The sequence below is a fragment of the Artemia franciscana genome, chromosome 21 (assembly GCF_032884065.1).
Source record: "Artemia franciscana chromosome 21, ASM3288406v1, whole genome shotgun sequence".
Taxonomy (NCBI): Eukaryota; Metazoa; Arthropoda; class Branchiopoda; order Anostraca; family Artemiidae; genus Artemia; species Artemia franciscana.
The window spans coordinates 6880455-6903834 of record NC_088883.1 but is presented as its reverse complement, the minus strand read 5'-3'; the positions used below and the strand labels follow the sequence as shown (position 1 = coordinate 6903834).

The 23380-nt window shown below is 35.1% G+C and overlaps 1 protein-coding gene across 3 annotated transcripts in view; it reads left to right on the top strand.

Annotated features, from left to right (window-relative positions):
- The window catches only part of LOC136040855 (axoneme-associated protein mst101(2)-like), a 124085-nt gene that overhangs the window by 1142 nt on the left and 99563 nt on the right, over positions 1-23380 (top strand). For 2 of the 3 annotated variants that reach the window (XM_065725232.1, XM_065725229.1), the window contains exon 2: positions 22305-22437. In XM_065725232.1, the coding sequence (XP_065581304.1) occupies positions 22333-22437 (105 nt within the window). In that variant the 5' untranslated portion in view covers positions 22305-22332. Of the gene's footprint in view, positions 1-16613; positions 16678-22304; positions 22438-23380 lie in introns of those variants that run through there. The other variant, XM_065725231.1, reaches the window with a different exon arrangement.

Genomic DNA, 23380 nt, shown 5'->3' with positions numbered 1-23380 from the left:
GGATGACTCTACAGGCTTAAGTATCCTATGTCCTAGGAATGTATTTTGAAGTACCTACCTCTAATCCTTCTTCCTCTACAGGTTCCTGATCTATAAAAATATGTGCATTATAAATGAATTCTTGGAAAATAGATTTTCTGCTTTAAGGAAGTAGGCCTGCAACAACATTGTTTCCACTTTTTGAGCTCTTAAAAATAGTGAATTTTCAATGAAAGTATGGGTAAAATTCTAGTTTAGTGACTCCTTGCTATCTCAGAAAAGGGTTAGGTTAGGAAAATGAAACTTTCAGGGATGGGTCTAAAGGCTAAAGTATGTCATGGGAAGGTATTTTGAAGTACCTACCTCTACTCCCTCTCTTTCTAGAGGGTCCTGACCTTTGATGACTTTTAAAAATATGTGTGTTATAAAAGTGAAACCTTGCAAAATAGATCTTCTGCTTGAATGAAGTACAACAAAATTGTTTTCAGCTTTTAGGGTAGATAAGGGTAGATCATCAAACATCTCACCTCTGACAGTCTTGTTACTCAGATTCCAGATGGATTTAGATCAGGATGATCAATTAATACAAATCAAATAGATACATTCAATTTTATCACTCAGCTCCTAGATAGAGGAATCCCAGTAGATCTTGTTCTCTTAGATTTTTGCAAAGCATTTGACAAAATGTTCATATCATCATTGACTGCAGGCAAAATGAATTGCAATTAAGCAAGGACAGGAGGCTGTTGAGTAGGTGATGGCTTTCCTGAAATATAGAAGACAGAGCATAAAGGTGCATGAAGAAAGTGGTCAGGCATTTTACTCAGAAAGTTCAGAAGTAGAAAGTAGAGTCCCACAGGGAACAGTCCTTGGTCATCAGCCTTGCAAAAACAGCTGAAGAGCAAGCCTTATTACAAGATGACCTACACAGACTCTCAGATTGGACAAAACCATGTAGGTTAGAATCCAACATTAACAAATACAGGACAATTCATTTTGGTAGGAACAATGTGATGGGTTCTGTAGCACATGTGTGGAATGGATGGTGTTGGATAGATGATCAATTCTTCCCATGCTGAAAGAAACTTGGGTAAATGTGTGGATAAAGAATTCAAGTTTGACCAACTCACTCAGTCAGTTGCCTCCAAAGTACTCCAGACCCTTGAAATTTTAAAAAAAGGTCCACAGTAGGTCACCAAAGCTGATGTCAAAGCTATTTAATTGACTTACAACCAAAACTAGAGTTTGGTATGTGTGTGGCAACCCAGTTAAATAAAGACAACAAGAAAAACTAGTGTCCAAAGGCAAGAAAAACAAAAACAAAAAAGGATTGTAAAAGCCAGGACTACCCATCCTGCCTGGAGAAGTTACAGATTCCTGTCCTCTCCTATGAATGGAACCAAGATATAATTTGGGGTAGCTGTCCCTCATACCCCTAATTAATTGCTGCTAAAAGGAATATCAATAATTGTAAATTGATTAGTACCTTCCAGTTCCAGAATTTATATGAGGGTGTATCATGGAGTCCTTTCATCCCTATGTACACCACTCTATGTTTTCAGTAGGAACTGGAATGCTTGGATTGCAGTTGAATTTTGAACAAAATTTGAATATACATTCAAAGTTTGTAGTGGGTAATATTTGTGTTCTAAAAGTCCTTCTTAGTATTTCTACTTTAGGATGAAGAGAGGTATTATTGTTCATCTGGATGGAAATTCTGTTAGACTTTTCATCCTCTACATGACTGAAGCCATCACAATCTTTACAATTTGATTCTCCAATTGATAAATATATTATATACATGTTTTTGAATAATTTAACATTGAAATGTTTCATACAAATATAAAAAGAAAAATATTACCATTTAAAATTGCTAAAAACAAAGCTCCTAGCATGGTTTGCCCCCCCCCTGAAAGAAATTTCCTGCCAAGGCTGATGATAGCTTCCCTTGCCTTTTGCACCTCTTTCAACATTTATGCTAAGGCTCTTGGAGAGTGGGCAGGTGGCCATTAAAATGTGCTCTTTCATGCATATGCCCCTACCCTCACATGCACAATAGCTAATTATGTAGGTCATTGTGTTCATTATAGCTAATTTGCAATTACACATCACCAAAACATAATTTCTTAAAATATGAAGTGAATCAACTAAGTTTTATTCAGTACTGGCACCATGTGGTGATATCTCCTCTGTAACTGAAAAACCTAAAATATAGTTTCTTGATACTTTTAAGTCAATTAGCTATTCAGAATTTTAATTTGATTATAAATTGGTCCTCTTTGGGGCAAAGTTGTTGTTTGACACCATAAAATGGCCAAAAACAATGCTCCCATTGCACAATCTTTATAGTCACTTAAACAGAAACTTCAAATTACATTCAAATAAAGTCTCTCCCATTTGCCTAGAATTTTGGTTTGATACAATCACCACAGGGAAAAAAACCAAGAGACATGCATCAATGATATTTCTTCTGGAAAAACAATGCAAAATTCCACATTTAATCTCAAGCTCTAGCTTGAAGTCTCTATGGTAGAGTTCTCTGATGTGCTGTATCTATTTACAAAACTTTCACTAAGATTGCTTTCTTTTTTTGGGTGTGTGTCCCCCTTTTTTCAAAAACTAGGCAAATTTTCTTAGGCTTGTGACTTTGGGTGCATAACAATAAACTGAATGAATAATACATGTTTGGAAGCAGCATAAAAAGCCATTTCTGTTGATGTCTTAACTATCATAAAAATTCCATTTTTAGCTGTGAAGAACATTGCCTCAACTCACCCCTTATTTACTGTATGTTATCATGAACTATTTGGTAAGATTCTCTTGCAATAATGTTTTTTTTTATCCAAACCTGTACATTTTATTCAGTTAAGTTGGACAATTTAAAGGGAGAGGGTCAATTTGACAGCTGGATTATAACTTAAATTTAGTTTTTCTTTTGCTATTCTGTAATTTTTAAATGTCTTAAGATGTAAGGTATCTCAGTTTAAAGGGGAAGACTATCCTGCTATGACAGAGTTGCATTTTCTATAATGTATCCTTGCATCTCTACTCTTTTTGTGACTCTTTCTATGGCTTAGGAAATTGCATATAGATAAGTCTACATCTGTTATAATCTTGGGTAGCAGATGTAGCAGTAAATCTTTCTGTAATTTTGGTTTGAGTCTGATTTATTATAAGATTAATGCCTAATTTTCAGTTTCCACCTTTTGATTTTTTTTATCTTCATTTTGTATGTTGTGCTTACAAACTATTGGATGAATAAATAAATAAATAATAATTACCTTAAATTGCTCTTGCTAGTGATGTGGGTAAACCCAGTGTCAGCAATGATAGGGCTGTGGGACATCTACTGCATCCTGCTGTGTGAACCTTGGTTTAGTCAAAATTTGACTAAATTTCCTTGTCAAAATTCCTTGTCAAAATTTGATTTGAAGCTGTTGACAGTTGTTAATCCCACTGTCATCTTGCTTAGACCATTCCATAGACCTAGGATGTGGTTATAGAAGAAATGGTTTCTTTTTCTTGCCATGGTATGATTGCAGAAGAGCTTTGCCAAATGACCTCTGGTACAACCAGGAAGGCTTGAAAATGTTTTTGTTGTTAGATTGAAGCAGTGTGTAGGTTATTATTATCTTAGTTATTACCGTCCTGGCCAAGTGGGTTGGTGCGCTGGATTCGGGATCCTTTGTCTGAGATGACGCAGGTTCGAATCCCGGTATACCCAATTCTTCAGTTTGGGGACAAGGGTCAGTGGGGTGACTCTGTAAGCTTAGCCAGAGTCGACCCAGCTCTAAATGGGTACCTGGAGAAATCTGGGGAAGGTAAACAGGAAGGGTGTGCGAAAGCACAGGATGGCTGCCCCCCCATTGCACTTCCTGGCTGAAGGGCCAAGAAACAGAGATCAGCACTGCCAGTATGGACTGTAAAGTCTAATGCCATATCATTTACCTTTTTTTATTATCTTAGTTACATTAATTTGCACTTCAGAGCAAATTAAGATCCATCTTGATCTGTTAATTACTCTCTGCTTGATTATGTAAATGATTAAACATCAAAAGCATCACATCAGTACTTCTAGGGAATGTCATTCCATTCAACATCTAATAACTTCTTGGAAGCTTCATTATTAGGTGCTGAGACTGTTGTTTTTGAGAGACTATTCCAGTGGTTTACTACACAGCAGGAGAAATCCTCTTGTCGTTGTTGAGTTTTGACAGATTCTTTGTACACCTTCTTTGAACATCCCCTCCTGTCAGTGTCAATATTTGGAAAATTAACAAATGTATTGGGGGGGGGGGGTCATGAAGTAAGCCATATCCTTTACCTTTTTTTTATTATCTTAGTTACATTAATTTGCACTTCAGAGCAAATTAAGATCCATCTTGATCTGTTAATTACTCTCTGCTTGATGATGTAAATGATTAAACATCAAAAGCATCACATCAGTACTTCTAGGGAATGTCATTCCATTCAACATCTAATAACTTCTTGGAAGCTTCATTATTAGGTGCTGAGACTGTTGTTTTTGAGAGACTATTCCAGTGGTTTACTACACAGCAGGAGAAATCCTCTTGTCGTTGTTGAGTTTTGACAGATTCTTTGTACACCTTCTTTGAACATCCCCTCCTGTCAGTGTCAATATTTGGAAAATTAACAAATGTATTGGGGGGGGGGGTCATGAAGTAAGCCATATCCTTTACCTTTTTTTTATTATCTTAGTTACATTAATTTGCACTTCAGAGCAAATTAAGATCCATCTTTGTTGTTGTTAAGCTAGTGTAGATAATTTCAGCTCCTCCATGGCTCTACTTTGCACCCCTTCCAGCAGATATATATTTGAGAACCTTTTTATATATTTGAGAGGTGCAGACATTAGACAAGTCATCAACCAACTTGAAATGCTCTTTAAATTCTGCAAAGATGGGGTTGATGACAACAAGAAATAAAAGAGGAGCTAATTTCATTCCTTGAGGGTAGCTGCAGGTTAGTTCTGACCACTCAGGGCAGGTATCTTCTGGAAACAAAGGGTAAACTGATTACTGTCTCCCCTGTAAAAATTCTCTCGCTAATAGTAGCATTTGTTTTTTTTTAGCACCCATTTCTTCCAGATTTGTTAATGCAGGCATGTGTTTGATGAGGTTGAATGCTTTTCGGTAGTCTGCCAAAAATAAGTCCACAGTACTTTTAGAAGTGTCCAACCACTTGGCAATTAAGTGATAAGCCGTCCTGGCTGAGTGGTTGGCGTTCTGGCGTGAGAATTCTTTGTCCAAGGGGCATGGGTGCAATCCCAGTTGTGACTAGTTATTTAGTTTGGGATGAGGGTCAGTAGCGTGACTCTGTAAGCTCAGCCAGAGTCGACCCAGCTCTAAATGGGTACCTGGAGAAATCTGGGGAAGGTAAACAGGAAGAGTGTGTGAAAGCACAGGATGGTTGGCCCCTATCCCCCCCCCCCCATTGCACTTCCTGGCTGAAGGGCCATGAAACGGATATCAGCACCGCCAGTTTGGACCTTAAGGGTCTAGTGCCGTCTTACTTACTTACAATTAAGTGATACATTTGCTCTAGATATATTGCTGTGCCACAGCCTTGTATGCAGCCATATTGGTACGGATCATCATAGGAGCAATTTATTTATAGGAGCAATTTATTGCGGAAATTATTCCATATATGAAAGGGGTTGTCCCCTCCTCGACGCCTCGCTCTTTGCACAGAAGTTTGACTCTTTCTCACAAATCTACTCTTTAAAACAACAAAAAACTTTAGCGCACAGAGCGAGGCGTCAAGGAGGGGACAACCTCTTTCATATACGGAGCGATTTCTGTTCGTTTAAATTTTAATGTCGCTCCTTACTTGCAGTTAAAAAAACTTTTTTTTTGTTTGTTTAATTTCTGCACTTTTTGAATTAATGCATGTTTTGATTTTGGCTCACTGCACATGAATATTAATTTTTTTTGCTAAACGGGTTTCTCATAGTTTTGATCAGGTGATTTTGATAAAAAAAGGGGTGGGGGAGAAGGCCTAGCTGCCCTCCAATTTTCGGTCAGTTAGAAATGCAACTAGATTTGTTTTATTTTTTGTACAAACGCTTTTGTTAGTAATAAACATACGTACCTTACGAATTAACTTACGTAACGAACTTCTATATTTAAGTGTTTTTATTACGTATATGAGGGGGTTTGCCCCCTCGTCAATACCTAGCTCTTTACACTAAAGCTTGAATTTTATCCCAAATCTTTAAGAATGACCTCTGAATCATAAAGGCCGTAGAATAAATAGTTGAAATTACTAAAAATACTTTAGTGTAAAGTGCAAGGTATTGTGGAGGAGACGAACCCCCTTTTATACGTAATATTTTACGTTCGTTTTAAGTTTTAATGCTACTCTATAATTCCAGGTGAAATTTTTTTAATTTATTTATTTTTTCATTGTTTTTGTTTAAATAATGCTAGAAAATCCTGCGCCCCCTTCATGGAAATTCTCTTCCCTCATTATAAATTCCTCATAAGCTAGACGAAAATAGCAACGAAGACCACACTGCCTTTCTATAACAAACAAATACAAAGTAGAGACAATAGGGAAAATCTTTTCAAGACAGTGGAAATAAGTTCTGTGGATATTTCGGCCCTATGTCCAAGGGCCGTCTTCAGCACAATACAAGAATAAGAGAGAAACTATATATATCAAACAGTTCGTGGTAATGAACTGTAGTAAGGACCGACCCGGCTCAATAGTAACCAAAAACTCTTAAAAATGGAATTTTGATCCAATAGCTACATCTAAAGAATCGCATTTTAATGCTGATTTTAAATATATAAGTTTCATCAAGTTTAGTCTTACCCATCAAAAGTTACGAGCCTGAGAAAATTTGCGTTATTTTAGAAAATAGGGGGAAACACCCCCTAAAAGTCATAGAATCTTAACGACAGTCACACCATCAGATTCAGCGTATCAGAGAAGCCTACTGTAGAACTTTCAAGCTCCTATCTACAAAAATGTGGAATTTTGTATTTTTTGCTAGAAGGCTGATCACGGATGCGTGTTTATTTTTTTTCCCCAGGGGTGATCGTATCGACCCAGTTGTCCCAGAATGTTGCAAAAGGGCTCATTCTAACGGAAATGAAAAGTTCTAGTGGCATTTTTAAGTGACCAAAAAAATTTGAGGGCACCTAGGCCCCCTCCCACGCTAATTATTTTCTCAAAGTAAACGGATCAAAATTATGAGATAGCCATTTTATTCAGCGTAGTCGAAAAACCTTACAACTATGTCTTTGGGGACGACTTACTCCCCCACAGTCCCCATGGGAGGGGCAACAAGTTACAAACTTTGACCAGTGCTTACATATAGTAATGGTTATTGGGAAGTGTACAGACGTTTTCAGGGTGATTTTTTGGTTGGGGGAGGGGTTGAGAAGCGGGGGATATGCTGAGGGAACTTGCCATCGATGATTTTGTCATGGGGGAAGAAAATCTCCATGAAGGGAGCGCAGAATTTACTAGCATTATTTAAAAAAAAACAATGAAAAAATAAATATGAAATTTTTTTTCAGCGGGAAGTAAGGAGCAGCATTAAAACTTAAAACAAACAGAAATTATTACCCATATGAGGGGCTCACCTCCTCCTAATACCTCGCTCTTTACGCTAAAGTATTTTAGTAATTTCAAGTATTCATTCTACGGCTTTTGTAATTGAGGGGTCATTCTTAATGAATTGGGACAACATTTAAGCTTTAGTGTAAAGAGCGAGGTACTGACGGGGGGGCGAACCCCCTCATATATGTAATAAAAACATGAGAATACAAAATTCTTTATGTAAGATAATTTATAAGTTACGTATATCTTTTACTAATAAAAGGATTCGTAAAAAATTAAAAGTTCTATTTGGCTTTTTAAGTAACCAAAAAATCAGAGGGCAACTAGGCTTCCGTTTTTAAGTGTTCTAGAGTTCTAGAGCCGTTTTTAAGTGATCAAAAAACTGGAGGGCACCTAGGCCCCCTCCCACGCTCATTTTTTCCCCAAAGTCACCGGATTAAAATTCTGAGATAGCCATTTTATTCACCATAGTCGAAAAACCTAATAACAATGTCTTCAGGGACGATTTACTCCCCTGCATTCCCCGTGGGAGGGGTTGCAAGTTACAAACTTTGACCTGTGTTTACATATAGTAATGGTTACTGGGAAGTGTACGGACGTTTTCAGGTTTTTTTTATGGCACTTGGTATTAACCAAGTGACATATAGCAATCGCAAATTCTGTTGGTCTGTCTGTCTGTTGGTCCCGGTTTTGCTACTTTAGGCACTTCCAGGTAAGCTAGGACGATGAAATTTGGCAAGCGTATCAGGGACCGGACCAGATTAAATTATAAATAGTCGTTTTCCCGATTTAACCATCTGGGGGGGGGAGTGGGGGGCCGGTTAATTCGGAAAAAGTAGGAAAAATAAAGCATTTTAACTTATGAGCGGGTAATGGGATCTTAATGAAATTTGAAGTTTGGAATGATATTGTGCCTCAGAGCTCTTATTTTAAATCCTGACCGGATCTGATGACATTGGGGGGGAGTTGGAGGGGGGAAACCTAAAATCTTTGAAAACACTTAGATTGGAGGGATCGGGATGAAACTTGATGTGAAAAATAAACACAAGTCCCAGATACATGATTGACATAATCGGAACGGATGTGCTCTCTTTGGGGTAGTTGGGGGGGGGGGTAATTTTGAAAATTGGGGTATTTGTAACGAAAGGGTGACCAGATCTTTAATGAAATTTAATATTTAGAAGGATCTTGTGCTTTAAAGTTCTAATTTTAAATTCCGACCAGATCCTGTGACATTGGGGGGAGTTGGAGGGGGAAACCGGAATTCTTGGAAAACGTGAAAATTGGGGTATTTTTATCTTACGAATAGATGATCGGATCTTAATGAAATTTGATTTTTAGAAGGAATTCATGTCTCTGAGTTCTTATTTCAAATCCCAACCAGATCTTTTGACATTGGGGGGAGTTGGAATCGGGAAGTGGAGGAATCGGGGTGAAGCTTGGTGGATAGAAGAAACAACTGTCCTTGATACGTGATTGACAGAATCGTACTGGATTCGCTCTCTTTGGGGGAGTTGGGGGGGAGGGGTTCAGTGATTTGGCGAGTTTGGTGCTTCTGGACGTGCTAGGACGATGAAAATTGGTAGGCGTGTCAGGGAGCTGCACAATTTGACTTGATAAAGTCGTTTTCCCAGATTCGACCATCTGGGGGGCTAAAGGGAGAGGAAAAATTAGAAAAAATTAGGTATTTATAACATATGAGTGGGTGATCGGATCTTAATGAATTTTGATATTTAGAAGGACATCGTGACTCAGAGCTCTTATTTTAAATCCTGACCGGCATTAAGCCTCTAATTTTCCTTTTAAATCAATCTATTGATTCTTAGAATTTTGTTAGAGCTCATACCATATGATCTCTTGGCTCTTAGCTCTTCTCGCCTCGTCGCAAGTGCCATATGAGCTCTTAGCTCTTGTTTTAAAATAAACCTGAAGTAATTGGTGTAAAATTTACCGTTTGGATCTTTAGATTCAAAGTTGAATGTTACTCCCAAATAAATTATATCTCTAGGAGGCGGGGGGAGTTGAAGAGAGGGAGGGCAGAAACTGAGAGGGATAAGGGGAAGTCACATTTCCCTGTTTTTTTACTTAGTTCGTATTTTTATTGAAGAAATCGTAAAAGCAACAAAGTGCACACCCGTCTCCCTAGATTTTAAAATACAATTTGCCCTCCTAAATTTTTGTGAGTTGGCATCCTTGGGGGTGGGGGGCTTTGGACTTGAATAACCCGAAATTCAAAACCTGTGGCAGTCCCACCATGTTCCTTATTTAATTACTAAAAAGATCAGTCCTGTGCTTAAACCCTAAGAATCACCTATAATCACCTATAAGAATCACCTATAAGAATCCCTATAATCATAGTCTTGGGCATGATCCTTAGTATTCCTGCATTCATATAGCCTACGAGGTGTCTAGAAGAAAAATTGACCAACTTGATGGAACAAACAGCGGGGAAATTTCCAAATGAAGAATCAATGCTGGCATAAACTTTATGCCCCCCCCCTTCATCTGATTTTAAAAATATCCACCGTGTTTTTCACCTATTTGTTTGAGCATTGAGAATAGTTTTTTGGTGGGCCTTTGTCATTAATCGTTATTTTTTAGGAACATCCTTACAACAGTAAAAGGTAGGGGTCAGGCAAGTATTTCAACGTTAAAACATACAAAACGGAAAAAAATTATCTGCGTCTGGGCCCGTACGTGTTGCTTCAGGCATTGGCCCTCTCTTTGTAATTTCACTGTGATGTTCGTACAAATCGTTTGTTTCATTTTTGAATTTCTTCTCACCATCTAAAATCCGTTCGTCCGTATAGATAGATGGATAAGTGCATTTTAAAGCCAAATATACAGCCATGAACACAACAAAATGACATAAACGAAAGGCACAAACAATATAAACTTTAATTGCGATCTTCATAAAACACTTAAATGAAACACTGCATTAACCTAATACTAGTACTTAGTACTTGAAAAAAAGATCATTGAAAAGAACACGTTGTACTCGGAAAAATACATAAATAAAATGTTACATTTACTTTATACTGAGTTTTTTTTTTATTTTATTATTTTTATTTCATGAAATTTCCAAGGACCTTGCTACTCTATAAATAAACTGAGGTGACGTACTATATATGCTTGTCTTGACCAGGCTGAATATTTTAGAACTACCTTATAAACATTTTCAGAATGCCCAAAGCAACGCATGGCTTATGCTGCCCTAGAAGAAAATCAGTAATAATAATAATAATAACAGTGTTCCGCCTTCAATACAGCTTATTGCGATCGGTTGCAATTGATTTGATTGAACAGTCAATGATAATCAATCTCTTTGAAAGAAAAATGGCATCACTGGCTGTCAGTGGCAAAAAACGATAAAAAAAAAGTGGCAAAAAAATCGATTGCTATAAGCTATATTGCAGTGGTTCCCAACCGGTGGTACGCGTACCCCAGGGGGTACGCGAAACCCTCGCAGGGGGTACGCGAAGGTCCCAAAATTAATTTAGTCTAGATCTTTAAAACTTGTTTGTGACTCAGTTCCAACATTTCCCTCAAAATCAGATAACATAACCCATTGTACGTAATTTCAGACTCATTTTCAAAACTTTCGCTTTCAGTAACCCGCTAATTTTTCTCCATAGCCGAAAGGTCTCGATGCTAATTTTTCTCCATAGCCGTAAGATCTCGATTTAAACTCAGCGAGTTCAGTATCTTGTCATCTGTTGAAACACGAAGTTCGTGAATTGTGGTTGCAAACAAAGATGGATAGATTCCTGATCAGGAATAACAAGAAGCCGAATGGTGGTACCCAAAACTCTGAACCTGCACCTAAGAAGAAGAAATATGACGAATCATCGGTCAAAGTGCGTCGATATTTGTCAGAATACCTAGGGCTCGGATTTAGTGCGACAAAGTCTGATCCAGTGAATGCACAGTGCGTTCTTTGTGGTCAAGTCTTGGCCAACAGTTCCATGAAACCTGCGCATATGAACCGGCATCTCAGTACTGTGCACCCTTCTCATGTCGGTAAGCCCATAGAGTTTTTCAAGCGTAAACAAGAAGCATTCGCTAGTAACTGTTTGGAAATTGCAAAAGTGGCATCAGTTTCTTCAAAGGCTCTCCTGGCTTCGTATGCTGTTTCATATTTAGTTGCGAAACAGAAAAAACCGCACACCATCGCCGAATGCCTGATATTACCAGCACTAGTGAAAGTCAGTGAAATAATGTTTGACACGAAAACTGCTACTGCCCTTCAGTCTAGAAGTATTTCAATGGAAAGATCCTCTCATGTAACCCCCCCCCCCCCACCTCAACTCTCCCTCCCAAACCAAAAAAAAAAACTGAAAACGTCCGTACACTTCCCAGTAACCATTACTATATGTAAACACAGGTCAAAGTTTGTAACTTGCAACCCCTCCCATGGGGACTGCGGGGGAGTAAGTCGTCCCCGAAGACATTGTTATTAGGTTTTTCGACTATGGTGAATAAAATGGCTATCTCAGAATTTTAATCCGGTGACTTTGGGGAAAAATGAGCGTGGGAGGGGGCCTAGGTGCCCTCCAATTTTTTTGATCACTTAAAAACGGCACTAGAACTTTTAATTTCCATTAGAATGAGCCCACTCGCGACATTCTAGGACCACTGGGTGGATAAGATCACTCCTGGAAAAAAAAGTAACAAAAAAACAGAAACAAAAAAAACACGCATCCGTGATTTGTCTTCTGGCAAAAAATACGAAATTCCACATTTTTGCAGATAGGAGCTTGAAACTTCTACAATATGGTTCTCTGATACGCTGAATCTGATGGTGTGATTTTCGTTAAGATTGTATGACTTTTAGGGGGTGTTTTCCCCTATTTTCTAAAATGAGGCAAATTTGCTCAAGCTTGGAACTTTTGATAGGTAAGACTAATCTTGATGAAACTTACATATTCAAAATCAGCATTAAAATGCGATTTTTTATGTAACTATTACTTTTTCAAACAGTAAAAAACTTTAGCGTAAAGAGCGGGGCGTTGAGGAGGAAAAGCCCCTTTCATATACGGAGTAATTTCTGTTGGTTTTAAGTTTTAATGTCACTCCTTACTTTCATTGAAAAAAAAATTGTTTTTTTTATTTAATTTCTGGACGTTTCTTAATTAATGCATGTTTTGATCTTGGCTCTCCGCACATAAATAATTAAAACGAAATTTGCATATTATTTTTTTTGGCTAAATGACTTTTTCATAATTTTAATCGGAAGATTTTGAGAAAAAAGGAGAGAGGGAGGAAGCCTAGTTGCCCTCCAATTTTTTGATTACTTAAAAAGGCAACTAGAACTTTTAATTTTTTTTACGAACATTTTATTATTAAAAAATATACGTAATTGACGAATTAACTTACGTAACGAACTTCTATATTCGTATGTTTTTATTACGTATATGAGGGAGTTCACCCCTCGTCGATACCTCGCTCTTTACACTAAAGCTTAAATTCTGTCCCAATTCCTTAAGAATGACCCTTGAATCACAAAAGCCGTAGAAAAAATAGTTGAAATTACTAAAAATACTTAGCGTAAAGAGCGGGGTATTAGGAAGTGGTAAACCCCTCATAGGCGCAATAATTTCAGCTCGTTTTAAGTTTTAATGCTGCTCTTCACTTTCAGTAGAAAAAAAAACATTTCATATTTATTTTTTCATTGTTTTTTTTAAATAATGCTAAAAAATCCTGCGCCCCCTTCATGGAAATTCTCTTCCCTCATAATAACTCCTCTGCCCCAAATCCCCAGGGGAAAGGTCTTTAATTTATAAAATTTGCCCATTGTTTAAGCTTAGTATTTTTATTGAGAAGTATGCATACATTTTCGAGAGGGGGGACGAATTTTCTGCTTGGGTTTTTTCCACGGGGGGATTCTCAATGGGGAGGGAAGTTGCAAGGGGTTGAACTTGTGAGGGAAATTTTAAACTTGGGGAATTTGCCAGAATTTTTATTAAAAATTCTTTTTATATTTCTTGATTTCTCTTTTTTGTCTCAATTTTACGCATGGAGTTGTTAAGGGTAATTGTCCGGGGTAAATTTTCACCGGGATTAAATTATCTAGAGTCTAGACGATATTTCCATCGGAAGGGAGATTCTTCTGTGGAGGTGGCTCCGGATTTCCTGGCATTATTTAAAAAAGATCGAAAATTAAATTAATTTTTTTAAACAGAAAGTGAGGAGAAGCATTAAAACTCAAAAGGAACAAAAATTATTCCGTATATGAAGGGTAGCCCCTCCTCAATACCTTGCTCTTTACGCTATGTCTGTTGTAATTAAAATGCCCATGTGTTTCAGCAGCCGTTCTTAAGAATTTATGACAAACAGTCAAACTTTAGCGTAAAGAGCAAGGTATTGAGGAGGGGGCAACACTTCACAGACGGAATAATTTCTGATCGTTTTGAGTTTTAATGTTGCTCCTTACTTTCAGTTAAGAATACTTTTTTTTATTTAATTTATTTAGTGGTTAAACTTCTTTAGCGGTTTTCTAAAGATGGTTAAACAAGTATCATTTTTAAATAGCTTCTGCACAATTGTCACTGGATGCGAAGACTGAAGGAAGCTAAAATTAGAAGTTACTTAACTGCTTAAGATTTACTGTTATAGATTTATATCACATTTTATAATTATTTGATATCAAGTGTTTTTTTCTTTTATTGTTTCTCTTTTCCTCCTTTGTTTGCTGCGTTACAGTATAACAGGGATTTCAGTAAATAATAATAATAATTATATGTTACTTCGAGGCAATTATAAAGAAGCATGGGTGGCAGATGAAGACGTCAGATTATTCGAGGTAGTCGAGTCATTTGAAATAATTCGAACAATCCTAATTACCTTTTTTTTAATCCCTTGGTTTTCGCTCTCTTTGAGCTTTCATTCAAGAACCCTAAAACATTGATTTCATGTTCCATCATGCAAAAAAAAAACTTTCTGGAGAAGATCAGGAATTTGATGGGAAACAGTTATTATCTTGATTATCACCGCAGTAGGGATATTTCGTTCGGTCTTGAAGTATTGCTAACTTCTCTGAATTTTGCAGAGCATTCCATAATATAAATAAATCGAGAAATGGGAATTATCGCTATATTTAAATGAAAAATAGAAAGCCTAGAAACCACTATATCTCACTTTAAAAAGTAAAAACCTACTGTGAGTATTCATCATGTTCTTCAAGGAAACAACTCTGAATTAATTTAGTTACGCTAATTAATTAATTAACGTTAGTTAATTTAGTGAATTAATTTAGTTAATTTAATTAATTAGTTAATTAAGATACTTGTCTTTTTTTGTCAGCCCTCTTTCGACTAAAGCACATCAGTGGAATGTTAGGTGTCTATTTTGCTACAGGATAATTGTCAAGTTGGACCGGGATCTGGACACTGAAGTACACGAAACTTGTGATTTACCCCCCCCCCCCCCAAAAAAAAAATATAACAAAACGAAAATTCATTTAATAAACTATGGATAGATTTACCTATGCGTATATCTTACATTCTTCTGCAAATTGAAATTTATTTTAAATCTATATATATATACATCTATATATATAATCTATATATATATATTATATTAAATCTATATAATATTTAATATCTATATAATATAATATTATATCTATATAATATTATATCTATATAATTATTATATCTATATAATATTATATCTATATAATATTATATCTATATAATTATTATATCTATATAATATTATATCTATATAATATTATATCTATATAATATTATCTATATCTATATAATATTTATATAATATCTATATATATTTAAATCTATATATATACTGATTTATATATCAGTTCAAAAAGTTTCGTCCGGAACTTTAGAAAAAGAAGGTGTAAAGCAGAAAGTAAAAATTACACGCGGAACCAAAATCACAATAAACAACATTTTAATTACTGAAAAAGTGCCAACAAATTTATTAGTTCTTTTCCTTTCCTTTCATAAACACAGCAAGAATTCCTTTCTCTAATTACAGTATCTTCTCCAGACAAGAACGGTAATTCCTATCTTTAGTGGAAGCTCTCTCGCACATAAATTTAATTACTAAAATACCTCTGGAATTACAGTTTAAAGAAAGGGAGATTAGCATGCATAAAGTTGGCTAAAATTACCAAACAATTCCACAGACTCCTGACTTTTACAAAAGCTAGGCCCTAGCGTCTTAAAAAGTAATTTCATTCCACAGAAACCCAAGGAGGGCTAGGGCAGATGCAGTTACGGTCTGAGATCAAACCATTATGTTCGCACTTTTTTTCAAGCATACATCATAAGTAGCTTCTGAGCTTATTTGTTCCAAGCCCAGCAAAATAGAACGAAGAATGTTTTCCGTTTTAGACATTTCCCTAAAATATTTTGGTTGTTCATTTTTTGCTTAAATCTTCCTTTTCCTTCCCCTTCATCCCTATTTGTATAATTGCAGTTTCAAATGTTTTGACCAGTTTGAAATACAGGGACATAAAACTGAAAAAAGTTGAATAATTCCAAACTACTTTAGTGAAAAGTTAAGTGTCCCAATAAATAAAAATCTTTATTTTAAAGGTCACTAATTTCATAAATTAAACTACGTAGCTTAAGGAACTGTAGTTCCTTAAGCTACTGCTTAAGGAACTACTTAAGCTACTACTTAAGCTGGAACTGTAGTACATAAATGCTGATATACATATTACACTGATTTCTTGCATGCATGTAATTTTAATTCTAAAAAAATGAAAGGAGTTGTTTGAAACCCTTATCAATAAGACAAGTATAAGCCGACATTTGAAAACTTATCATCTCATTAAACCTTGTGCTTCTATCCCACACTTTCACTTTGCATAAGGGAATTCTTCTCCAGAATTTATTTACGACTTAATGGTCCTACCTCATACTTGGGAATTGGTTCCAGATGGTACTTAGAAATAGGGCTATTGCAGCAATAAATTTATGTCGGTATGTTGGACATATGAACCTAGGACGATGAACCTTTTTATCTTGTAAAATGTTAGCTTTTATCAGACAGTCTTGGCTGAACTTTTCGTTAAGAAGTAATGATGCCAAGGCTATTTTAAAATAAAAAATGGATTTTTAACTGAGAACCTTTATTGTAAGTGTTTTATTGTTTTTTATTTTTTCCTTTGCCGAAGACGGCCCTTAGATATAGGGCCGAAATATTCAAATAGGTTTTGTTGGTTCACTGTCTTGGGAAAAAAGTCCTCATTATTCTCTCTTTTGTTGTTGTATTATATAGATATAATAATTATATAGATATAATATTATATAGATATAATATTATATTATATAGATATTAAATATTATATAGATTTAATATAATATATATATATAGATTATATATATAGATGTATATATATATAGATTTAAAATAAATTTCAATTTGCAGAAGAATGTAAGATATACGCATAGGTAAATCTATCCATAGTTTATTAAATGAATTTTCGTTTTGTTATATTTTTTTTTTTTTGGGGGGGGGGGGGTAAATCACAAGTTTCGTGTACTTCAGTGTCCAGATCCCGGTCCAACTTGACAATTATCCTGTAGCAAAATAGACACCTAACATTCCACTGATGTGCTTTAGTCGAAAGAGGGCTGACAAAAAAAGACAAGTATCTTAATTAACTAATTAATTAAATTAACTAAATTAATTCACTAAATTAACTAACGTTAATTAATTAATTAGCGTAACTAAATTAATTCAGAGTTGTTTCCTTGAAGAACATGATGAATACTCACAGTAGGTTTTTACTTTTTAAAGTGAGATATAGTGGTTTCTAGGCTTTCTATTTTTCATTTAAATATAGCGATAATTCCCATTTCTCGATTTATTTATATTATGGAATGCTCTGCAAAATTCAGAGAAGTTAGCAATACTTCAAGACCGAACGAAATATCCCTACTGCGGTGATAATCAAGATAATAACTGTTTCCCATCAAATTCCTGATCTTCTCCAGAAAGTTTTTTTTTTGCATGATGGAACATGAAATCAATGTTTTAGGGTTCTTGAATGAAAGCTCAAAGAGAGCGAAAACCAAGGGATTAAAAAAAAGGTAATTAGGATTGTTCGAATTATTTCAAATGACTCGACTACCTCGAATAATCTGACGTCTTCATCTGCCACCCATGCTTCTTTATAATTGCCTCGAAGTAACATATAATTATTATTATTATTTACTGAAATCCCTGTTATACTGTAACGCAGCAAACAAAGGAGGAAAAGAGAAACAATAAAAGAAAAAAACACTTGATATCAAATAATTATAAAATGTGATATAAATCTATAACAGTAAATCTTAAGCAGTTAAGTAACTTCTAATTTTAGCTTCCTTCAGTCTTCGCATCCAGTGACAATTGTGCAGAAGCTATTTAAAAATGATACTTGTTTAACCATCTTTAGAAAACCGCTAAAGAAGTTTAACCACTAAATAAATTAAATAAAAAAAAGTATTCTTAACTGAAAGTAAGGAGCAACATTAAAACTCAAAACGATCAGAAATTATTCCGTCTGTGAAGTGTTGCCCCCTCCTCAATACCTTGCTCTTTACGCTAAAGTTTGACTGTTTGTCATAAATTCTTAAGAACGGCTGCTGAAACACATGGGCATTTTAATTACAACAGACATAGCGTAAAGAGCAAGGTATTGAGGAGGGGCTACCCTTCATATACGGAATAATTTTTGTTCCTTTTGAGTTTTAATGCTTCTCCTCACTTTCTGTTAAAAAAAATTAATTTAATTTTCGATCTTTTTTAAATAATGCCAGGAAATCCGGAGCCACCTCCACAGAAGAATCTCCCTTCCGATGGAAATATCGTCTAGACTCTAGATAATTTAATCCCGGTGAAAATTTACCCCGGACAATTACCCTTAACAACTCCATGCGTAAAATTGAGACAAAAAAGAGAAATCAAGAAATATAAAAAGAATTTTTAATAAAAATTCTGGCAAATTCCCCAAGTTTAAAATTTCCCTCACAAGTTCAACCCCTTGCAACTTCCCTCCCCATTGAGAATCCCCCCGTGGAAAAAACCCAAGCAGAAAATTCGTCCCCCCTCTCGAAAATGTATGCATACTTCTCAATAAAAATACTAAGCTTAAACAATGGGCAAATTTTATAAATTAAAGACCTTTCCCCTGGGGATTTGGGGCAGAGGAGTTATTATGAGGGAAGAGAATTTCCATGAAGGGGGCGCAGGATTTTTTAGCATTATTTAAAAAAAACAATGAAAAAATAAATATGAAATGTTTTTTTTTCTACTGAAAGTGAAGAGCAGCATTAAAACTTAAAACGAGCTGAAATTATTGCGCCTATGAGGGGTTTACCACTTCCTAATACCCCGCTCTTTACGCTAAGTATTTTTAGTAATTTCAACTATTTTTTCTACGGCTTTTGTGATTCAAGGGTCATTCTTAAGGAATTGGGACAGAATTTAAGCTTTAGTGTAAAGAGCGAGGTATCGACGAGGGGTGAACTCCCTCATATACGTAATAAAAACATACGAATATAGAAGTTCGTTACGTAAGTTAATTCGTCAATTACGTATATTTTTTAATAATAAAATGTTCGTAAAAAAAATTAAAAGTTCTAGTTGCCTTTTTAAGTAATCAAAAAATTGGAGGGCAACTAGGCTTCCTCCCTCTCTCCTTTTTTCTCAAAATCTTCCGATTAAAATTATGAAAAAGTCATTTAGCCAAAAAAAATAATATGCAAATTTCGTTTTAATTATTTATGTGCGGAGAGCCAAGATCAAAACATGCATTAATTAAGAAACGTCCAGAAATTAAATAAAAAAAACAAGTTTTTTTTCAATGAAAGTAAGGAGTGACATTAAAACTTAAAACCAACAGAAATTACTCCGTATATGAAAGGGGCTTTTCCTCCTCAACGCCCCGCTCTTTACGCTAAAGTTTTTTACTGTTTGAAAAAGTAATAGTTACATAAAAAATCGCATTTTAATGCTGATTTTGAATATGTAAGTTTCATCAAGATTAGTCTTACCTATCAAAAGTTCCAAGCTTGAGCAAATTTGCCTCATTTTAGAAAATAGGGGAAAACACCCCCTAAAAGTCATACAATCTTAACGAAAATCACACCATCAGATTCAGCGTATCAGAGAACCATATTGTAGAAGTTTCAAGCTCCTATCTACAAAAATGTGGAATTTCGTATTTTTTGCCAGAAGACAAATCACGGATGCGTGTTTTTTTTGTTTCTGTTTTTTTGTTCCTTTTTTTTCCAGGAGTGATCTTATCCACCCAGTGGTCCTAGAATGTCGCGAGTGGGCTCATTCTAATGGAAATTAAAAGTTCTAGTGCCGTTTTTAAGTGATCAAAAAAATTGGAGGGCACCTAGGCCCCCTCCCACGCTCATTTTTCCCCAAAGTCACCGGATTAAAATTCTGAGATAGCCATTTTATTCACCATAGTCGAAAAACCTAATAACAATGTCTTCGGGGACGACTTACTCCCCCGCAGTCCCCATGGGAGGGGTTGCAAGTTACAAACTTTGACCTGTGTTTACATATAGTAATGGTTACTGGGAAGTGTACGGACGTTTTCAGTTTTTTTTTTTGGTTTGGGAGGGAGAGTTGAGGTGGGGGGGGGGTTACATGAGAGGATCTTTCCATTGAAATACTTCTCATGGGGGAAGAGACTTTCAATGAAGGGTGTGCAGGATTTTTTAGCATTATTAAAAAAAAAACAATGAAAAAATAAATATGAAAAGTTTTTTTCTACTGAAAGTGAGGAGCGGCATTAAAACTTAAAACGAGCTGAAATTATTGCGCCTATGAGGGGTTTACCTCCTCGTAATACCTCGCTCTTCACGCTAAAGTATTTTTAGTAAGTTCAACTATTTATTCTACGGCTTTTGTTATTCAAGGGTCATTCTTAAGGAATTAGGACAGAATTGAAGCTTTATTCAAATAAACAAGAAAAATCCTTGTCATTATCAAATAAGCTCCACGAATTTTTCGCTAATTTAGAACCAAGAAGAGATAACTCATTCTCACCAAACCTAATAGAATAGGAATCAAACACTTGAGTCCGGTTATTCCTTCTCCGATTAGGGGTGTTTCCTCCTATTTTCTAAAATAAGGCAAATTTTCTCAGGCTCGTAACTTTTGATGGGTAGGACTAATCTTGATGAAACTTATATATTGAAAATCAGCATTAAAATGTGATTCTTTTGATGTAACTATTGGTGTCAAAATTCCGTTATTTAGAGTTTCGATTACTATTTAGCTGGGTCGCTCCTTATTGCAGTTCGTTGCCACGAACTGTTTGATAATGGTCTGAAACCGTGAACAGGTGGTTTACAACAACCCCTCCCAGCCCGTTAGTAAATTTAATAAATCGTGTGTTGACCCGGAGGCTACTGCAACATTAGCAGTCCTAATGGATTACCAGAACATCATAGGGAGATGTTTAATAGTTAATTCGAGCGGAAATTGAAAAGACTAGTGCCGTTTTTAAGCTACCAAAAAGCCCCTCCCTCTGCACCCTCCCCCTAAAGTCGTTTGACCCAAATTGGAGATAAATTTGTGTTGTTCCTTACTTTCTGTTGAAAAGCTTGTTTTTTTTTATTATTGAATTACTTACAGATAGTGTTTGTTAATGGGAATCATACGGAACAGATTTTTTAAAAGAAAAGTAAAGAGCTTCATTACACATGAAAACAAAAAAGGAAATAATAAATGAAAAGAGAAAAATTAAATAGGTGAAAAACGGAGGATTTATCAGCCAGTAGCAAAATATGATGATAAAAATCAAGCAAATATTTCGACAAGGACCTCCGCCAAGTCGTCCTCAGTGAAAAAAAAAAAAAAAAAAAAAAACAAAAAATGAGCAGAAATAAAGTCAAATAATCTTCAAAGTCAAAAACCGTGGAGTCTAACAGTACTAAGAAAAAACGAAACTATGGAGCTGTAAAACCATTGAAATAAATAAAAAAACTCAAATTAAAATTCTCAAATTTGAGAAACCTTATTATCTTGGATGTGTATTTTCCGGGGGGGGGGGGGGGGGGAATTTCTGTTTTTGTTGAGGGGGGGGGCAGACGCCTATAACTATATATATATATATATATATATATATATATATATATATATATATATATATATATATATATATATATATATATATATATATATATATATATATATATATATATATATATATATATATATATATATATATATATATATATATATATATATATATATATATATATATATATATATATATATATATATATATATACCCTTCTGTATACATACAGTAATATTCAGCATTAATGTTTATTGTTTTTGGAGTACTAAGTCTTGTCTCCCTCTAAAACAATACTTGGGGCATATGATTCTTCTTGATATCTTTGTTATTTTTATGGAATTTTATATCATTTACGAAAACCCGTTACCTTTATGGTTCATCTCTATTTTTCTTTCTGAGATTAAGAAGGACCCTGAGATCGTTCCATTCACATTCCTATTTTCATTTTCTTATTTTCCGATGTGTGTGTTACTATTATGTTTCCAATTTTGTTTCATTTTTCTTTTTCTTTTTGCTTTGTTTCATGTGTCAGTTTCTTATGTCTGGGCTTCTTTTGTTTATTGAATAAATAAAACAAATTAATTAATTTAAATTAATAAATTAATTAAACAAAAAAATTGTTTAAGTTAATTTTTCTGTTATTTGTATATTCTGTAAAATTTTCGTTTAGGTAGATCAAGTATTTAACGCTTTGTACGATGGCGCATAGGAAGAAACCCCCTGTTTCTGTTAAATCCACAGTAGAGCTTACCTTGGAAGTTGTTGATAATCTTCAACAGGCTATACTCATTAACGAGGAAGAAGTAAGTATTTACTTTGTCTTTATTTGTCAAATCCTCTTTAAATTTTTTGAATTTAAATATTATATGTATGTAATAAATTTATTAAGTCGCTATTCAAAGATGGTATGTAATCTTTTTTTTAGTTAATATTTATATTGTGCTTGTATAATAATAATAGTAATAATAATTTATTTATCACCCACTTCACAAAACAGAGGTAAGTGGAGTAAATACAAAAGAAAAAGAGCAAAAGTAAAACAAGAAACAAATTTAACTACATACAGAAAAAGACGAATAAGGCGATGAAAACATCCTAGCCTATAAAGCGCTTCAATAGCTAGCTTGGCAGATAAATTTTCGAAAGCACCAGTAATATCTGTCGCACAATACTTTTTAACCAGTTTTGTATTTCGGTAAGAACGAGGTAGATATAAAAGAAATTAGCAGTACTGGTAATAATTTATGCGAATACGTTTTAGATCACCAGTCAACAAAAGTGGCCTAATACCAGAACAGAAGAATACAGAATGATCACAAAAATTTGAGTAAAGCCGAGTTAGCGCTCTTCTCCTATAGTGTCCACGATTTGCTACAATCTTAGAGTAACCGAACCGCAGCGTATCACTAATGTCTTTTACAGCACGAGACCGGAGAGCATTCATAGAATCGCAAACTGTTATACCAAGCCAACGAAACGATTTAACACGAAGAATACTAAAACCACCGCAGTATAGTGATTCTGAACAATTATTACCGTTGAAAACAAGAAACTCGCACTTGTCAATATTTAGGTACAGACCGATATCGCGGAAAGCAGAAGTAACTGACTTCACTGAACGGGCAAGACCAGACTCAGTTTGAATATTCAGAAGAAGGTCATCCGCATAAGCCAGATATGAGATATCAGATGGTCCTAGTAGGCACGTAGTCGATATTTTTGATAATACATTTTCAATACAAGCAT